This window comes from Cololabis saira, chromosome 6 (assembly GCF_033807715.1).
Source record: "Cololabis saira isolate AMF1-May2022 chromosome 6, fColSai1.1, whole genome shotgun sequence".
Taxonomy (NCBI): domain Eukaryota; kingdom Metazoa; phylum Chordata; class Actinopteri; order Beloniformes; family Belonidae; genus Cololabis; species Cololabis saira.
In genome coordinates this window covers 9,109,020-9,128,103 of record NC_084592.1, presented here as the reverse complement: position 1 = coordinate 9,128,103, position 19,084 = coordinate 9,109,020, and the positions used below count along the sequence as shown (strand labels likewise).

The 19,084-nt window shown below is 40.5% G+C and overlaps 1 protein-coding gene across 2 annotated transcripts; it reads right to left on the bottom strand.

Annotated features, from left to right (window-relative positions):
- Positions 1-18,906, bottom strand: armc8 (armadillo repeat containing 8). 2 transcript variants are annotated; one of them, XM_061723221.1, is made up of 22 exons: positions 18,625-18,906; positions 16,582-16,658; positions 14,548-14,619; positions 13,322-13,464; positions 13,145-13,242; positions 10,999-11,086; positions 10,823-10,920; positions 10,639-10,714; positions 9,812-9,902; positions 9,662-9,722; positions 9,385-9,585; positions 7,370-7,465; positions 7,205-7,287; positions 6,414-6,495; positions 6,235-6,321; positions 5,830-5,922; positions 5,530-5,679; positions 4,380-4,475; positions 4,028-4,123; positions 3,135-3,207; positions 1,785-1,878; positions 1-1,709 (listed from the first exon to the last, which is right to left on the bottom strand). In XM_061723221.1, exons 1-22 carry the CDS (start codon positions 18,667-18,669, stop codon positions 1,676-1,678), a joined length of 2,034 nt encoding a protein of 677 aa, XP_061579205.1. In that variant the 5' UTR covers positions 18,670-18,906; the 3' UTR covers positions 1-1,675. The 2 variants fall into 2 exon arrangements, with proteins under 2 accessions (XP_061579205.1, XP_061579206.1); XM_061723222.1 differs by having other exon boundaries at positions 10,823-10,903; positions 10,994-11,086; positions 18,625-18,905.
- Positions 18,907-19,084: the final 178 nt, after the last annotated feature.

Here is a 19,084-nt window from a genome sequence, read left to right as displayed (position 1 = left end):
ACTGTCTTTCCCAATAATCAAGTGATTACATCCTTTTTTACTTGATCTGTAAAAAATATATATTAGCCATCAACAACAGTTTTTATTTCATTTTTCAAAGGGTTTCACAAGTCTGGAGAGTCTGGCCATTAAACAAAATAGTTTTGTGTCAAAGCCGATCTCTTTCTTTCTTTACAAATTAAATATAGCCAAATGAACATGCTCCCAGCATGGCGAGTCATTTCCACTGCTCAACGTCCACACATTCAGATTCTCACACGCACACGCACACGCACTAAAGCAAACCTGATACTTGACCCTTCAGGAGAAATAAAACACAACACGCTGCTTCAGGTCTGCATACATTTTCATTGGTAACATTCATCCTATCAGAGTTTCAGTTACTGGTTGAAATGAAATGTCATGGAAAACTCTAGAAATGTCCTGATGAGTAGAAACTAAAGGAGGAGGATGGATCACAGAAGTGCTTGATTCTGCTGCTCAATCGGCGTCTGAGCCTCCAGGGGGTCGGTCTCAGATCGCAGTCACTTATCCGGTCCATCTAAAATGCATCAGAAGTAAGGAAACCCAGGAGTTCGTGAGTTTAATGTGTTCATCCTAAAACAACAACAACAAAAAAGAAAAAAGAAAAGAAGACGACACAGAAAGGAGTGCTGCAGAGATGCGAGGACACGTGCATGTCTCATCTCTGGTGTCCCGTTGTACTGTGACGTGGTCAGGTAAGCGCCGCCAGCTCTGGAGCTACATTTCCCATGGGGATTATAAGGATGTCAGGCAGAGACGACGGGCTCCGGTGCCGGCAGCACGTCTGCGGTCACGAGATGGAGACGGAGAAATCCAGCTCGCAACATTTCCGTCCCCAATCTCTGCAGACAGTGTTCACATGTTCACGAATCAGCTCGCAGTGGATTAACCCGAAAAGAATCGAGGCGCAGAGGGGATGGAGGAATCAAAAGGAGAGTTGCGGGAAAAATAAAAATCCAAAAATATATATTTATGTTTATATTTATATATATTTATATATTTACGAGGTATATATCCACAAAAAAAAAGAAAAACAAAAAAAAAAAAAAACACCCAAAATGTCAAAATAGGCAGTCTTTGTTTTTTCCAAATATATTCTTACTAGCAATGCCTTAAGTAGACGTTAATATTAACAGTATTATTTAATTAAAAAGTCAAAACTGGGAAGCTGTGCTGTCCAACAGCCCTCCACACGATTTCACCTCACTGAGACCAGAATCTCCACCGTCAGGAGTCCAAAAGCACCAGAGCGGCTCTCGTGTACTTGTGTCAGGCAGCTGCACCCGCAAAACAAAATCTCAAATCACAAAGTCCCAAAAGGATTCAGCTCAAAAAACGGGTACAAAATAAAACGAAAGGAAAGAAACTCTCCTAACTGCTGCCCTTCCAACAGTCGCATAGTCTCAGGGATGAGTTCTGGGCCGAGCAGGACCAGAGGCCGGGTCCGGGTGTGGGGGGGCTTGGTGGCAGCAGGGAGGCGGGAGGGGAGCTCAGCCGCGGGTCCAAAACAACAAAAACCAAAACAAAAAAGGTGTCTCTGTGCAACTAACAAGCCTCAATATTAACTGAAACATGAAGGAACCGATGGCAGGCGTCCTCTGGATGAGTGTCATTAGTCCGGCTGGCAGTAGAGGATCGTGGCCCACTGTAGTCATGCAAGGTACTGCTGCAGCGCCGTCTTCGCCCTGGCAAGCACACACGGTCAGTTCACCCTGAGCAGGAATTCAGAGTGCGCTTTCTCGTCGGCTGCTCTGACTCACCTGTCGCTGAGGTTGGGGTCGGCGGACTGCGTCAACTTGTGCAGGATATCTACAAAACCCATCTCCCTCAGCTTGTCCTGGCGCTCCTGAGAACCTGCCGACACAAGAGGAGGGAGTTAGGTTCCCCTGCGTCCGGCTACACCGTCTCTACCCACTCAACGGTTTCACGATTCTCACACTCAATTTTACCTTTGACACAACCCCGTCTCCTTCTAGGATTTACCTGTGGACTCGGAGAATTTAGTTTTTTCCTACCACGTCTGGACTGGATGTTTAGTTGGGGCCAGAAGTATTTGGACGATGACAAAGTTATTATTCGGCCTTTATGCACCGCTACAACGGCTTTAAGAATAAAGCAGTCAAGTTGTGATCAAAGGGCAGACTTCAAGAGGTTTTACAAACATATGACATGTATCTTTTAGAAATTACAGCCATTTTCAAGGGCTCAGAAGTACTTGGACAGAACAACAAAGCAAGATTTCATCTGCGGATGAAAATGCTTTTATTGTCCCAAACTTCCTGAAGTCTGCAGCCGTGGCGATCACTACATCCTCAGTTTTTCTTCAGAAGAGATGCTCTGCCAGACTTCACTGCAGCCGGCTTCAGCTTGTTTTTGGGTCTTTCTGCCTTCGGTTTTGTCTTCAACGACTGAAAAGCTGTTTTATCGAGGTGAGACAAGACCACTAGCTTAGTCATTGTCATGTCACTACATAATCCTCACCTCTCCTCCATGCACCTTTTTACTCTTCTTTCTTTTCACAGATATGATACCACCAGCGCCATAAAAAACTGTCACAAATATCTTCAAACCTTTTGAAAAGTGGGATTTCTGAAACTAATGATCAGGCTGGCTGCATGGTTTCCACAGAAGAGCATCACAATCGTGGCTAATGTGGAATCATTCAGGACAAATCTACACAAAGAGATTCATCAGAGCTCTACTGAAATGTAAAACTACATTTCTGAATGAGAGAATTTTGGTCTTTTTTGACATAATTGCCCAATCACTGATAGCATTGTGTCTCTCTTCTTGTGACCTCCCATACCTATCGGTCAAAAACTAACCACATTAACTCGAAACCCCCGTCACAGTTGTCTGTTACAACATCTGCGCAACATCACCTTGAAGGACGATGTCAAACATACCGGTAAATGATTATTCTAGCTCTCACAGCTACCAGGAACATCGTAACAGAGGTAACTAAGAGACTCCCAAATGTAATGAATGGAAAAGTCATCTGGGAAGTAGTCTCCTCTCTGCCAGTACAGGCGCTCTACGGTAAATGACTAATTTATTCAGACCCAACACATTTCTTCATCCCTCCTTCTCTGGCGTGGTGCGTCTCTTACCGTCCTCCTCATTCCAGATCAGGTTTGAGACACAGAAGGTGGCGGCAAGCTGCAGGTTCGCGTTGGAATGACCCTGTGGGAATGGAGAAAGTCTTTCTTTTGTTTTAGGTTGATTTAGTGTCAAGTGAACTTGTTTGGTTCATTTAGCGTAGATAAAATGCTTTCTCCACCTGAAAACACTTCTTTTTTGTGTTTTTTCCCCCACAAAGTCAAATTAAATTCAAATGGATATGTTAATCAGTTCATCCAAACTGGCCATTTTGGTCTAATATGGTTTAATCTCAGTTTCATTATTTATTGACTGATAAAATTAAAAAAATCATTAATTCTTTCATTCGTTTTTTTTTTTTACTTTATTGATAAAAACGTTAAAATGTCTATTCTATTCTAATATTTTGTAATATACTTGGAACAAAAGGCTCAATTCAAAACAAGAAATTTCCTTGTGATTTGTTTTTTGAGCGGCACCATCTCTTAAAGTCTGACTTTAACAGAATATTAAAGTAAGATAAAATAACCTAATAAAATAAAACATTGTATTACAGAACCTTCCTCCCAAACTAATGTTTAATGGCATTTTATTTTGTGAATAAAGATGATATGACATTAAAGTGAACTTTTTTCTGTTATAGCTAAAGTGTTCATTCATTCTCCAACTTAAATTAAAATATATGCATATATATCGTTCCTCAAATCTATTTCTTTGTGCCTGGTGGCAGCAGTAGTAACTCTAAGTTTAACTTAGTTTAACTAGTTTAATCTTTTTTTCTTGCATAACTCTAAACCTCTGTCATATTAAGGAACAACTGGACACAAAATCAAGATTCAGAAGAAACGTCAAACATCCGATCTGTTGCAGAGAGAAGCAGGGAGAAGCTTAGTGAACACATTACCATGTAGTATTTGACTTTCTGCAGCATGTCGTCGTTGGTCATGAGCAGATCCTTGGCTGTGTTGCCGTCGGCGATGTTGGCAAGGATGCACAGCGTCTGACAGATGAATGGAAAGCTGTGCATCAGGGAATTCATTTGAACATTTGGATCTTCATGATTGTGAAAGAATATTTATCAGCTGATTCTCTGTTGTGCTTCCAGCTCTGCAGATGCCAACCCCGACCAGACAGGCCGGAACCAATCAAGTCTGAGCTCAGGTGGACATCTAAAAACTGGACAGCGGTAGTGCAGTGCAGCAGGGGGAGGGATTCTGGCTGGAAATGTTGGCGTGTAAAGCAGAGCGAGAGCTCACCTGCTCCTTGACCTCGATGCTGTGCTCTGCTTCCAGGATGAGGGTCACTGCCTGCATGATCTGCTTGCCGTGAGAGCTCATGATCTGGTCGATGTGCTGACATTAGGAGAGTCGGTGTTTAAGATTCATAGATTCACATTCAGCACACTTTGGGTCATAGTTTTCTCCATAACATGCTTTAAAAGCCCCCTACCAAGATCACACAGTGTTGGATTGTTCACCCACTGATAGGGAACATGAGCTGGGTTTAGACCGTCGTAGGACAGGTTAGTTTTACCCTACTGGTGATGTGTTGTTGCAATAGTAATGACTACAGCATCCATATTCTGAGTAGAAACCCCCATCAGTTCATACATGGAATACTGATGTACATGAATGGAAGCTGAAGCAATAAATGGTATCTGCAGATGCACAGTTGATGTACACTTATTTTTCAGTCAGCACCCCTCCTAAACCCCCACTGAGATGCCTGATAATCTGCTGCGGTTCTCACTACGAGGCAGACGTGACCCGACCCTCTCCGGCTCTGATCGTGAGCTTGCTTCATCAGACAGAAACATGTTTTATTAACATGACAAGGTGCAAGAAAAACATGGAGACAGAGAGATACAAGCCAGACGGGTTCAGGGAACAATTCAATTTTGTAAAATAAGGAAAGAAAAAAAAAAGATAGAAGAACAAATAAACCAAAACCAGTAAAGTAATTGATAATGAATTACGTGCGGTTCTGGGGTATGCTATTGGAGTGGACCAGTTTCTGTGTGTCTACCCAAGTCATTTCATTACAAGTACAAGTTACAAGTCATTAAGTACAAGTTAAGGAAGTTTGTAAAAGAAGAAAAAGAGGAAGAGAGAAGGTAAATAAATGTAAGAAATATAAAATATGATCACAGAACATTTGTGGGATCATTCATGTTATACATTTAAAGAACTAATGAATCCATATCAGACTATTAAAAACTTGCAGTTTGGTTCAGTCTGACGTTCAGACTGATGTCTCATGGGGACGGACTGAGGGCGACTGTAGGGCGCAGTATTCCACCACAAGGGTGCAGTGCAGACAATTTCAGGTGTTTTTAAAACCCATTCTATGTTTTTTTTTTCTCCCCGACGGTGTGCATGACTGTCCAACCGTATGTGTGTTTCTTACCGGCCGCTTGGACAGCAGGTTGCGCAGCAAGCCAAGTGTCTTCATCAGCACGTTGGTGTCAGGGTCGGACAGCAGGCGGAACAGCTGCTCCGTACCCAAACACCGAACAATCTCCACCTTCACCTTCTGATCAGCCTGGAATGCCATGTTCTTGACACAGACGCATGCACACAAAGGTTTTCTTTTTAAAAGATCACGCAAGCGCTATTAGAAAAGACATTTAACTGTTAAACATTCACGGCATTGCAAATCAGGTTTAAAGTTTTGGGATCTTTTCAGGATTTAGAGTCCTCTCCTTACCATCAGGGCCCAGATCCCATTTACTCTCAGCGCAGGGCTGTCGCTCTGAGTCAGACTGCATAGTAACTCAATCACTCCCGACTCCAGGATAGGCTGCAAACACACACAATCAACTGTTCTCAACATAAAAGATGAGGAAACCATCAGAAAAATCATCATCTTTTAGGCCAACATCTGTACAAATCAGTTAACACATTCCCAGAAGTAATATAGTGGCATTTTCATTCATCTGAAGTCATGCAGCTTCCACCTGACGATTAGTTCATCAGGTCTGCTGTGTGCTACTGACCAGGGAGTGGACGGTATATTTTTAAATCACAGCTGGGAATGATGCTTTAAAGCAGCAAAACCCAAACAAAATCCACAGAAACAATGAGGCTAAACGGATAACACAATCTGAGGTACCTCTTTGCTGGGCGAGAACTCCAGCAGTAGATTGCATAGTGTAGAGGAAGCCATCACGAGGACTTCGTCGGGGGCGTTCTGCAGCAGCTACACACAACAGAAACACACAGGTCATACACACTTCCAGTCTGAGAGCCAATACAGGTCCACACGCACAGCTTTGTTGAATGTAAACTGACCTTCATGAGGGGTTTCCACACAGCGTGATCATGGAAGCTGGTCCGCAACTGCTGGACTGACCGTGAAAGACTGTGAAGACATCTGCACCAGGGAGGGAAGAAAAGGCCTCGAGAGTTTGATTTGATTTGATTTATTTTATTTTTGTACATGTAAAAAAAAAAAAAAAAAGAAACAACACTTCATGAGAAGTTTAAGAAAACAAAAACAAAACAAAGAATTTCATCCTTTGAAACTTGCTATCTTGATTTACATGTGCCAAAAAAGGAGTAGGAAGAAGTGTAGACTTATTTAGTCCTACCCCCATTCACTGATCATTTAACCTGTATTTATAAATATTCACACACTGTACTCACACTGATAAGTAACAGTATTATTATTATTTTTATTATTATATACTGTAATTATACTCACACACATACTTATACATGCATACATGCACATGTATATAAATATAAGTATATAAATATATATATAAATATACTTATTTACACTAATATATATATATATATATATATATATATATATATATATATATATATACATACATATACACAGTATATATATATATATATATATATATATATATATATATATATATATATATATATAAAATTTAATTTAGAGTTAAGAGTTAAAGTTTCTAAAGAGTTAGAGTTAAAAGACAAATCAATATGAAAGGGAAAAGTGTGAGTGAAGACACACTGCTATATAGTTTAAATTCAAGTAAACTCATTAAAAGGTGTAGCGAAGGCTAGAGAGAGAGAGAGTGGTCTGCATCAGAGGGCCTCACCTGACTGCTGCTAACCGTGTTTTGATGCTGGATTCTGACAGGCCGCTGACTATTCTATCCATCATGTTCTCCGTTTCTGTGATCTGAGGGGAAACAAAGACAGGTGGGAGGATGAGAAAGCGTCCACGCGATCACGTACACAAGCAAAATCAAAGCAGAGGAAACCTTTTTGCGGATGTCCTCGTCGTTGGAGCCGAGTGAGGCGTAGAGTTTGAAAGCAGCTTGTCTCAGCTCGTGCGCATGTTTCAGGTCATGGTCGAGCTGAAATGGAAAACAAGGTGAACAAATGCACAAAATCATAAAGACATAAAACTTTGCAATATCAAGATGCTGAAACTTTCAAAGTTAGTAAAATATGCTCAAAATATTTGGAAAATCAATTTTAGTACTTGGACAGGTGATATGTATGTCTAAGAGATACCGAGTCAGAGCTGACAGCCATCACTGCCGTTTTTAAGTCTAATGCCTCATTTGCACTGGATTAAAATTATCTGGGGACTCGTGGTAATACCTAATAATTACAGAGGACCTATGTGATAGTAATCCAGAACAGATGCACCATGTCTGGGATTTGTAAAGCAAAAAATTCCATTGCAAATTACCTACTGTACTCTATTACAGAAAACTCTGAGGTCATGAGACAACTTTAATCCTGTCCAAATGCACATGCAAGTGCTACGGTGATCTGAAGACAGGAATTTTTTTTTAATTCCTGCTGTCGCCTTTTCATTAAGCTTCACACGGAGACTTATGATACAAGACGTTCAGATACGCAGGAGGAGGACAACAAGTGTGGCTGTGAGAAACTTTTATCTTTCATCAAACTTTAAGGGTACCTATTATGGCATCTAATACCTATTTTAAACAGGCCTTGAATGTCTTAAAAACAACCTTTTGATTGTTTTTGCTAAATAAATTAGAAATTCAGCCTCTGAGCCATGTCTTTATCTTCCCATTCTCTAACCTCATTATCTATGCAGGATTCTAAGTGGGCGGGGCTATGATAATGAGGCTCTGTGCTGATTGGCTGCCTGAATGACGCGATACACCGCTACGAAAAAATGGCGGAAGCTCCGGCCGGCGGAGTTGTTGTTGTTCCGACCAGAGTTAGTTGTGAGCGTGGTTTCACGCATCGGAGGCCAACCGATGTAAATTGCATTTTGGTTACGTAACGACGGGAGCAGAATCTGAACGGCTCGTAGAAGCCACATCACACTGGACGGCTCATCCGGGCGGCTGTACAGACACTGCAGAATTTGGTTGCTTTCCTCCTTCTCTGAGTTGGCAGGCTGAGGGGAGACCACTTTATATATGTTAAAGCAAGAGAAAACGTGTTTTTCATAATAGGTCCCCTTTAAAGCTTCTCTGACAGCACAAAAACCCAAATCCAGTTACAGTTACCAACGTTGATATATATACAATGATTTGTCAGTGTGAGGTGTGAAATCTGACTTTTGAGTGTCTGATCAAATGATTTAAACTCAATGTTCAAAGTTCATGTTGTGTAAAAGGTAATAGCTTCATAAAACGTGAGGTCTGGACGTGACTTCTGGGATTAGTGTCTCTGTTAATGACGGTAAACCACAGACTTCGCTCATCCAGCGCGTGTGGGCTGAATTTAATAAAGATGTTGAGGTGTGATTTCAGAATGACTGCAGGTCCAGCGGTAATCTTAATCCAGCATGAACAGTACATTAGCAAAGCTTATCGTTTACTACTACAGTAATAAGAAAATATATGCATGCCATCATATCTAACCAACACAACGTAGCCACAGTGATGTCATTCAACTATCTCTTCCTTGTGTGAAGCCTTGAGTGAAGGATGTTTGACTTCACCGTGTTGCTCATTTGAGAACAGAGGCTAGAAGGAGAACTGATCTGAACCTCACTAAAAGCAGGTATGTTAGGTTTGGAGCATTCAAGTGTATTTTTACACACCGTCATGGAGGAAAAACGTTTGTTATGATTTATTTATCAAACTTAAAGGGGGCTACCAGGGAAAACTCTGCAGATCGGTTCCAGGTGTCTGTTTTCGTGTGTACAGCTCCTCCAAGGTCACATCCAGAGGATACGTGACAGCATCCGTTTGGAAACAACTGCAGTCTGGCTTTGTCCAGAGATGCAGCCCTTACACCAAAACATAACATAACAAGGGCCCACGAAGGCCCACTGACCCACCCTCTTAATGTCAGCGATGGCAGACACGGAGCTGGGATACTTGAAATAGTCGGCCAGCATGGCCACGAGGTGGTCGGTGGTGCTGGCGATCCTCTGCAGCTCCACGTCGGGCTCCATCAGGTAAGCCAGCGTCTCTGCGCCTTCTACCCTCTCCTCCAGTAAATGCTCTTTACTGCACATCCGCACCAGGCACGGCAGAGTCTGCGCACACAACGTGAAGCCGTGTTTCATAAAGAATTGATCACAGCCATACCGAAGGAGAGAGGAGAAACCTGACCTTTAGTACTACGCAGTTGTCATCCGTCCTGATGGCACCTGCTCGACACATGTAGGTTAGACTGCAGGAGAAACCCAAAGAGGTTACAGTTAAAGTCCAAGTACAGCGGACACAGGGTGAAAAGGTATCATGAAACTGTTCACTACTCACCATTTGGCTGCTGTTAGCTGCATTTCAATGGGTTGATCCCTTTGCATCATTTTAACAAATACCTGAGTGAGCTGCTCACCATCCACCAGCACTGACAACAAAAAAAGTAAATTTTATTTTATTTTTTTTATTTTATTAGTTTGCACACAATAAAAAGTAACACTTGCAATCAAAATAGTAAAACAAATGTGACAGGAGAGGTCAAAAAGCCAACAGGCTTATGCAGCGGGCCTCTCCTCAATTTAGGAAGTAAAACAGTAATTACAAAAAAATCAAAAACAAAAACACAACAAGACGAAGACTATGAACAAAAAACAAAGAAGGTTAGACTACATAATTACAGATCATCAACACACAAAAAATAAACAAAAGAAAAAAAAAAAAAAAAAAAAAATCAACAAAGAAAACTTATGACATTTTTTAAACGTGAATTAAATGAGATGATACATTTCTTTTAAAAATCTCTAGAGAAGCAGAGCTTTTGATAATGTGAGATTTGGAGTTCCATATCTGTACACTGCGATATCTGAAGGAATACTGGCCGTGTTTAGTTTTATAAAAAGGAAGATGAAGATGATTAACCTGTCTAGTATTATATGAATGTATTTGAGAATTATATGTTAAAAAATTACTAAACGATAGTGGTAAAGAAAAAGGCAAAAATATATATTTGTATAAAAACACACATATCTGATGAATATTTATGTCATATACTGAAAGAATTTTGAGTTTTCTGAACAGAGGAGTAGAGGGTTCCGTAGAGTTAGAAAAAGTCAACTGGAGTTCAGAAAGGAAGAGGAGGAGAGAAAGGGAAGAGGTTTCCTCACCATTCACTAATGTCATGGACACCTGAGTGTTCTCATAGGCCAGGACTGAGAAACACTTTAACGCCTGCATTCGGACCTGGGGAGAGAATGAGATGACATGGGCAGGATGATGTTTGGGGTGGAGGTGAGGGGGTTACTCAAAGTTCATGTGTCCACAAAAACCCCTCCCATGGAGCTGGCATACCTTATAGGAGGGTGAGATAAGCAGAGGGGCAATGTTCTGGATGGCGCCGTGGTTGAAGAGAACCGTCTGATGCTCAGGAGTCTGCAGACAACAAACCGCTATGACTCCCGGTCTGGCTGCGTGTCCAGAAAACCCTGTCATGTTTGCGTGTGACCAAACAACAACAAATACCTTACAACAGTGGGAGAAGATCTGTGTGATGTACTCCTGGGTTCTCTGCGAGTTGCTCAGTAGGGACATTAGATGAGGAATCACAGTGGGATCCTGAGATAAAACATGCAAAATTACATTTCAAATATTGCATTTAGCTGGAACACGCAGTTGGATATATATCTCTGAATTTCATTTAGCCTTAATCAAGAGCTAGGATATCGGCGCCGAAGAAAACATCTGCAACCAGCCTGCTCAAAGACGGGCAGACTGGAGTTTGCATCTGTGTGTTTTTGCCACTTGAAGTGAACCTGAGAAGAACAAGCGCTAACACCATTCCTTAGCCGACAAGGTCAGAGTGCATGTGCACCGCAAAAAGCACAAACCTGAGCCTCTATGTTAAAAAGTAACGCAGTTGGCACATTGTAGTCATGCATGTTTCAGTGCAACATCAGTTTTCGTTCAGCAAAGAGATTCGGAAAAAGATTTTTCTAAAAAGTGCCATCTGTTTAAAATAAATCAATAAAATCATTGTTCGAGTTAAACTGATGGTTCAGGGAACACCCACATTCCTCTCACACACAAAAACAGACACATCTTTGCCTGAGGCAACCAGGACATTTACAACAACAAAAAAACGACAAAAACTGTAGCTGAAGGTTTGCAGATAAATTGGTGGATTCATTCTGATGCATGCATGTATAATGTGTTTTTGTTGCAGAAACGTAATTTGTGCAAGATAGCTCAGCAGTTTGCTTGTGAAAGAGCATTTGCATTTGTACATAAGACTGGAAAAGCACATCGGAAGCAGTAAATAATAAATGAGAGTGCTACGATGCTACTGAGAAAGAAATGCAACATTCATCTAAATGTGTTCTTCATAACAAAATTACAGAAAAGCTGAATCAGAGACTTCACATTTCAATAAATAATACCCCAGCAGTGATGTGGCATGTTTGCCTTCACTGCACTACTTTTCTCAGAGACATAACGCTCAAATTGAATTACAGTATAATATTTTTATTGAGAATGCAGTGAATGAAAAGAACGACTCGAACCGGCACCAACTGAGCTTAGCTTTCAATGTGTGTACGTACGGCAATGAAAACAAAATTCTGGGAATTGAGTGGAAGAGCACAGATGACATAATTATGTTATGGTTTTGGAGGAGAAAAAAAAATAAAAGGCACAGTCATAATGACCTTAGCCTGTATAAGCTTAATTTAAAATACCACATTAAATTTTATTTGAAGGAATATTGAATGGCTTTTAGCATACTACCCAACTAAAGTCACTTTGGATTCTGGTGGAGGAATAACGCCAGAAGATATATGTACTGAAAGTTATACAATATTTTCCACTAATATTTTTTTTCTCTTCCAAAAAAAAAGCACATTGACTTTTGCTTACTTAGAAGTACAGAGCAAATTCAATTGTGAGCAATTTGTATATCGAAAGGACACATAAAAACATGTAGTTTGCTTTCCATCAACTATTTTTGAAAATCATTTAAGTCACTTTTCATACTTTTTTGGTTTATTGGTTTGGTTTTGACAAATACACATCTACTAAATAGCTGTGCCAACTTGTGGTGAAGTGAGAACCGATGCAGATGTTATTTATACTAATACACAACTCTGTGCTTTTCAATTAACTGAAGGAAATCTTTTAATTACAGGCTACATATAGGCTTGATCTGGATCGCCTATCACAAACTGGTGCACAGAAATAACTTAAAGGGATACAAACGCTCGAAAGTCTGGTTACATTTCAGTAAAAAAGACCAGAGGGCAACTTGCAATACTTGCCAGTGGATATTTCGTCAGAGGGTTAGGGTTGCAGGTTTGCAAAATGCACAGTATGATTGGATTTCACTTGACTGTATATGTCAGTGGCTGAATATTTTATTTTTGAGTGCTTGGTTCATTTATCCTTTTAAAAAGGAGAATTTTTGTTTCTATTAGAAAAATGTTGGACATTCTTCATGCTAATTGACCTTTTATTGTCCTTTTTTTCCAAATGAGTCGATAAAGAACCGAATCGTTAAGTATAATCAAAAATGGAATTAGAATCGTAAAAATCGTATCAATTGCCTGCCCTAGTGATGATACGAGCACTCAGCGTGTTGGATTATTGTTCAACGGCAGCGAGAACATGAACAAGAAGACTTACAGTATAAAGCAGCTGCACAGGGGTGACTGGACTGATGAAAACCGTTCTTAGACATCGAAGACAGGCTTCAATGAAGATCAGGTCTGGAGACAGGAGACCTACGAACCACAAAACTATTGTGAAATATCTCCTTCCTGCAAATTATAAATGCGTAAGAACACGTGTGTCTAGCCGAACCTTGGAGAAGGGTAGGGATGATGTGACAGTCCACCAGGGATTTGATATTGTTCTCTGTGCCCATGGCTAGGCTACCCAGCACTACGGCACACTCTGTTTTCAGCTGCAGGCTGGAACAGCTCTGCTGGAGCAGGTAAAGTAACCTGGAAGAAAGGAGAAACACGCACTAAAGTAAGTTTATTTCCGTTTATTTAACGTCTGAGGCCTACGGTAGATTATAGCATTAAGTCACACACTGTATCCGTAACACATTTTCTCTTTTATAGTGTCTCACTATCTAATAAATCTCACATAAAATCAAGTGTGGCAGATTTTTTTTTTAAAGTAAAAGGAAGATAAAGTGTGAAAAATGGAATCAAGGATTGACAGACCAAATTCTATTGTAGGCAGAAAGTGGAATCTAATGCAAAGGGTTCTCGTTTGTCAAAAATGACATGTTGAGAAAAGAAAACTGAAGCACAGATACTGACAGCATTTAGTTTTTTTCTATCAAACGCTGTCTTTTGAAATATTTCCCACACTGGCTCGGACACTGTGCCTTTTAAAGGGGTCTCTGATGGTAATTCTGGCACTTTTTAACATCTGAACGCAGAGTAACCAAGACACGAAAGTTGTCTCCCTGTTGGAAAGCTAAGTGACATTTCCAAAGGCCAAATAATGCCTGGAATAAAACATCTAATCAGAATTGGAGAAGAGATTTGAAGGGCAGGCACAACACATATTGAAAGAAGCAGGAAAGTTAAAGCACTCCTTCTCTTGATTGACCTGAGCCATGTGAGATCAAATGGATGAGTTTGGGGATCTGATGAGGACACATCTGGACTATCGGGAATGCAGGATTGTGCACTTCCCCAAGACACGATGGGGGAAACATCTTTAAATCTCCAAAACAGACTTCAGACAACATGTGCAGAGAGCGCAAACATAATAAGAGTGAGAGAAGGGATTAGCAGAGCTTATCAACAGATGATGTAATTCTGGACATTTTACTGTTAAGCTGCATCTCTGCACCTTGAATACTGAACTGTTTTCTATGAGAATATGTCCATCTCGTCTATTGCAACAGCTTCTCCGTGTTATCTGGCAAGCCTGCATGTGACAACAATAAAATGTCCCTTTTGAAATGTATCAAGTATTTTCCAATTCAATTCAAATGAAAAGAAGGAAGTGGAGTACTGGAACAAGGGTGGAGGAACCAAATAAAAAAAGTGCACAAGGGGGCATACCTTGGTACAGCTCCGAGAACAATCAGGTTGGCCTTCTGCTTGTTGTTTCCTATGACGGCATTCTTCATATCACTGTGAAATCACACGCACGTGTTAGTCTTTTTCATGTGTTTCAAGCTGCTGTGACAAATCCACGGCCAGGATTACGAATTGCAAAAGCTCAGTACAAAGATCCATTTCACACAATCGTGTCTCTTCATGATATCATCTAATATTAAACAACAGTCAAGAGATTTGTGAGGATGTTATGCATCACAGCACAGAAAAGAATCTAGATCATCTCATGTGTTACAAGTGCACCAGGTTCATAGAAGCTGGCAATTTCTACATAGGAATAAAGTTTATATCAAGCCGAAATATTACGTGCACTTACTCAACAATTCATTGCATTTATTTCTGAATGTTTACTGCATTATCCATGCTGTGTTTATTCTGCTGTGCTCGTGCCCCAGATGATATCAAATAGCAATTGAGTGAAGGTGCTGGAAAGTACCGCTGTGGCAAGCATTTGGATCAGTCAGGCGCAAGCTGCAGGAGCCGTAACCAGAGCTATTCTCCTCATAAGATAAAAATAACGATGAAATAGTCAGAGTCCATGTCACTGCAAGGGCAACAGCGAGGTATCAAGTCATGCTAAACAAGGAAATAAGATTCTGAAATGGACCATCAGATGGAAGTCTCTGCATGTAAATACAGAGGCCAAATTCCAACTGGAACAGAAGCGTTTATGACCAACATTCAAATGGACTTTTCAGCACATTTGAATAAGAGCCAGCAAAATATTATCATCAACATGGTTTACCTGACAATTTTAAGACAAGATCAACAGCTTAAGTGTTTTTAAATGAATAAAATAGAATAATGATAACATTTAAAATAAACAAAGAAGGAGGAATCCCTGCCCCTGAGTTAAAAAATAAATAAATAAAGACTGTTCCCCCCCAAATTTCACTGTTTACACATGACGGTGTCAATATCATGACATAGTGACTGTTTCGGTATGACAAAGCATATTTATGTCTTTTGATTTTACTTTGACAGTTTTTGGTCTGATTCAAAACAACACAAACAAGAGACAAAGTAGGATTAAATCTGAGAAACGAAACGATGTTGCCCAGTTACCAATATTCGTCATGTGCGTAATCCAGCCTGACAAGTATCCTTGGAATCTCTCGCCCTCTTCCACAATCATCTGCTGGAGTTCCAGGTTAGAAAGCTTCCTACTTCAAAGTCTTTATTGACCCCTGATAATATTGCTTGTTTTGGTTCATCGTGTTGTAGAAAGGTGTCGTGCTGGACAAAGCTGCGTTTTCCAGAGCTTCCATGTACGTTCACAGGTTGTCCTGACTAATGATGGGAAAATAATTCCATTCTTAACAGCTTGCTTAGCTGGTCTTGGGATGCTTTTAACTAACTTCAAAACCCATGTGTCAAAGCAAACCATTTTCTCCCATCAGACTATAGAATTGCTGGCAAAAAAGTATTTTTTTGTTCAGTTCACTGCATCACAAAAGTCCCTCCTCCTGGGTCTGCATCCATGAATTTTAGCCACATTCAGTGCTCACTGGAAATTCTGCTTTTAAATGTCGGTACAAGAATTGCATAGGATTATATTAAAAATTATCATCTGATGGCCTTGAGAGAAGAGAATGTCATTAATATCTGCAAGAAAATATCTTCCTGTGACTTGGGCCAGTATCTGGCCTTTAATTAAATTGTTAAAAGAGAGTAGTATGAAACATCATAGAGTGGCTCGGCCAGAGTCCAAACCAGAATCCACGAAGGGAACCAGAATCAAAGAAGCCCTCCAACCTCAAAGAGCTGGGGATTAGAGTACGAGTTGTACCAAATCCCAGTGGAGAACCGCAGAAAGCTTGTTAGTGAAATTAACTGTTTGATTACCTTCAGACTTAATAAAGGCGCTGTCACTGATCTAAGAGACTGAGTATAAAAAATGTCATACAAAGCATTTATGCAATTTCCAAAAAAAGAAACCATTTGAAGATATCAGAATTTTGTGCGGTTACAACTTACATGACTCCCTGCAGAACTTTCTGTGGGTCGGGGTCAAACAGTCTGTCGACATAATGACGACTGGTGGCAGTAACTTCCTGTATGAGAAAAAATAAAAAGAAAGTGTTGGCTACATAATTCAACGAGATAAATATTGTACGGTATAACAAGAAAAGAACAGATACATTGAACAGATTTGAGAGTAGATGGCTAACAGAGAGAGCAAATTTGAATATTTGTCAGCACAACATCTAAACCAATGCACCAACAACACAAAGGCAGCACTAAGATGCATTTTAAATTATATATTTCTTTATAGTATAAATAAAAAGAGAAGCTTTTTCTCCTTGCTTATTGAAACAGTCATGCGTAGTGATACATACAGAAGTATCCATGGCAGAAGTCTTTCAACGCATTGCAGCGAGTGGCTGAATCTGACACCATAAAACTTCATTTATACTACTGACAGCTTTGGCCAGAACTTTCCACATGACCCCACAGACGCAAACGTCCGCCAACTGACAACACACTGATACTACTGGCTTCTGAAGCCAACACACTGTTCACAAGGTGCTCAGCACATACTGTACCTTCATAAACTTGGTTTTAAATATTTATTTAAAACTTTCATACAAAGGACCATCCATGTTTACAAAAAAAAACATCTAATTCAAGTGTCTTTTACGTATGTGTATAAGTGGGGCTTTTTTAGTTTTGACACATGACACAAAACTATTTTATTTACCAGTTTAACACTCACTTTATGAAAAATATCTTGCATGAATATATATTTTTAACTAGTAGATTAAAAGAAATACATCTTAAAAATAGAAATGTCCATAAAAAGAGAGGAAAATAAATGGGTAGAATTATGCATTACTATATGCGACTGCATGGTGATAAATCAGATTTACAAAGAGAAAAACTAAATAAAAACAATCACAAGCGCCTAAACAGAAAAAAGGAGCTTAGACGGGGTTAGAGAGAAACGATAATGGGCTGTGGATGACAGTGATATTTACTGATGGATCATTAATCTGCAGTGTCCAAGGAAATCATGCCAGAGTTTTGGTTTGTTGAAAGTCCAATTAAGCATGTAAAAGTGAGTACAGAAAACTAGAAATTTCCACAGTAATTAGCGATGGATTCTGATTGAAGAAAAATCATTTTCAAAAGTTAAATCCATGCTTCAAAGAATGCAATACAGATAAGGTGCAAGAAACTACTAATTGTGGCTTTTGTGGTTCATAATTCTATATTTTTCTCTATTTGTTTTAAAATTGAAATAACCAAAAAAATAAATCAAACCATTAACTTTAATTTTGGTTAAGCTAGAATAATCTGGTGTTAAATAAATGTGTTCTGCTTCATAAATGTCTATCCCCTTCTCCTCTCTGAAAAATGAAATAGCTGAATGAACAGATCCTCTTAGAGTTGAGATGTCCAACATCAAATATACGCTCAATGTTAATTTTAAGAGATTTACTTTAGCCAGATTTCACATGTAAATCATTTCCACCCACTAAATGCCCAGTTATCCAGGTTAGCTTCTGCAGCTACGGGTGCTACTAGGAGCTAACGCTACTCATCCATAAGATTGCTTTTCAAACTAACAGACCGGGCCACTGTTTATAAGAAATAACGGCAGGGCGTTGGGATTCAAACCCACTCCTGAGACTGTATATCCTCGGTGCACTGGGTGTTTTTTAAACGTATTTGGACCGGTGACAGCACTGTCACCTAGCAGCTAGCTGCTAACTCACTCCAAGTGACACTGACAGCTATTGAGGTAGTTTGATTTTGTTATCGCTGCACGCCGTCGAGGGGGGACCGGGCAGCGCTGACCACGTTCCAAATGTTCCCGCCCGCCCGCGCGAGGCGGGGATGGAAACCGCGCTCACACCAACACCGCCGTAAAGGGACCAGCACAGCTACACGCTGCTGAGCCTTCACTCACAGATAACGGCACAGCCCAGCCTCGGGCTTCCAGTGACAGGACACCAAACACTTTCACCCGGGAGTGGGGGACTCTGTGAATGAAGAAACCCCGGGAGGCACACTCACCGACAGCACACTGATGCGGAGAGGGGCCTCCAGCAAGCACGCCATCTCTCCCCGGTCGGGCGCCCAGTCGGCGCAGCTCTGCGGTCACTCCCCCCCTCCCAGCTCTGCCAGCCGCTCTAAAGTAACCACAGCTCAGCCCCACGCTCCCAGGGAGCTTTATTCCCAATATCAAGAGGTTATATTCCCCTCAGGGACCGGCTGAAACCGCGAGCATAAGAAACAGAACAAAACATGATCCACGAAGTCAGCGAGCTGTCTGCTGGATCAGGTAAATGTTGTTTATAAGTGTGACGTAGGCGAGAGCTCCTGCAGCCAGATTCGATAGAGCAAGTTTAATCGTACGAATTCTACACTTGATACAAAAATAAGTACATTAAAATTTCTTGTTTTATTTTTTGTACAAAGACGTACAAACTACACAAACTATAATTATTTATAGTCCATACTTTTACGGTGGAAT

Coding starts and splice junctions, on each gene's coding strand:
- armc8 (XM_061723221.1), bottom strand. CDS start 18,669: ATGGCGTGCTTGCTGGAGGCCCCTCTCCGCATCAGTGTGCTGTCG. Junction 14,620..16,581: donor AAAGTTCTGCAGGGAGTCAT/GTAAGTTGTAAC, acceptor GTGATTTCACAG/TGATATGAAGAATGCCGTCA. Junction 4,124..4,379: donor GCATCGAGGTCAAGGAGCAG/GTGAGCTCTCGC, acceptor TTCATCTGTCAG/ACGCTGTGCATCCTTGCCAA.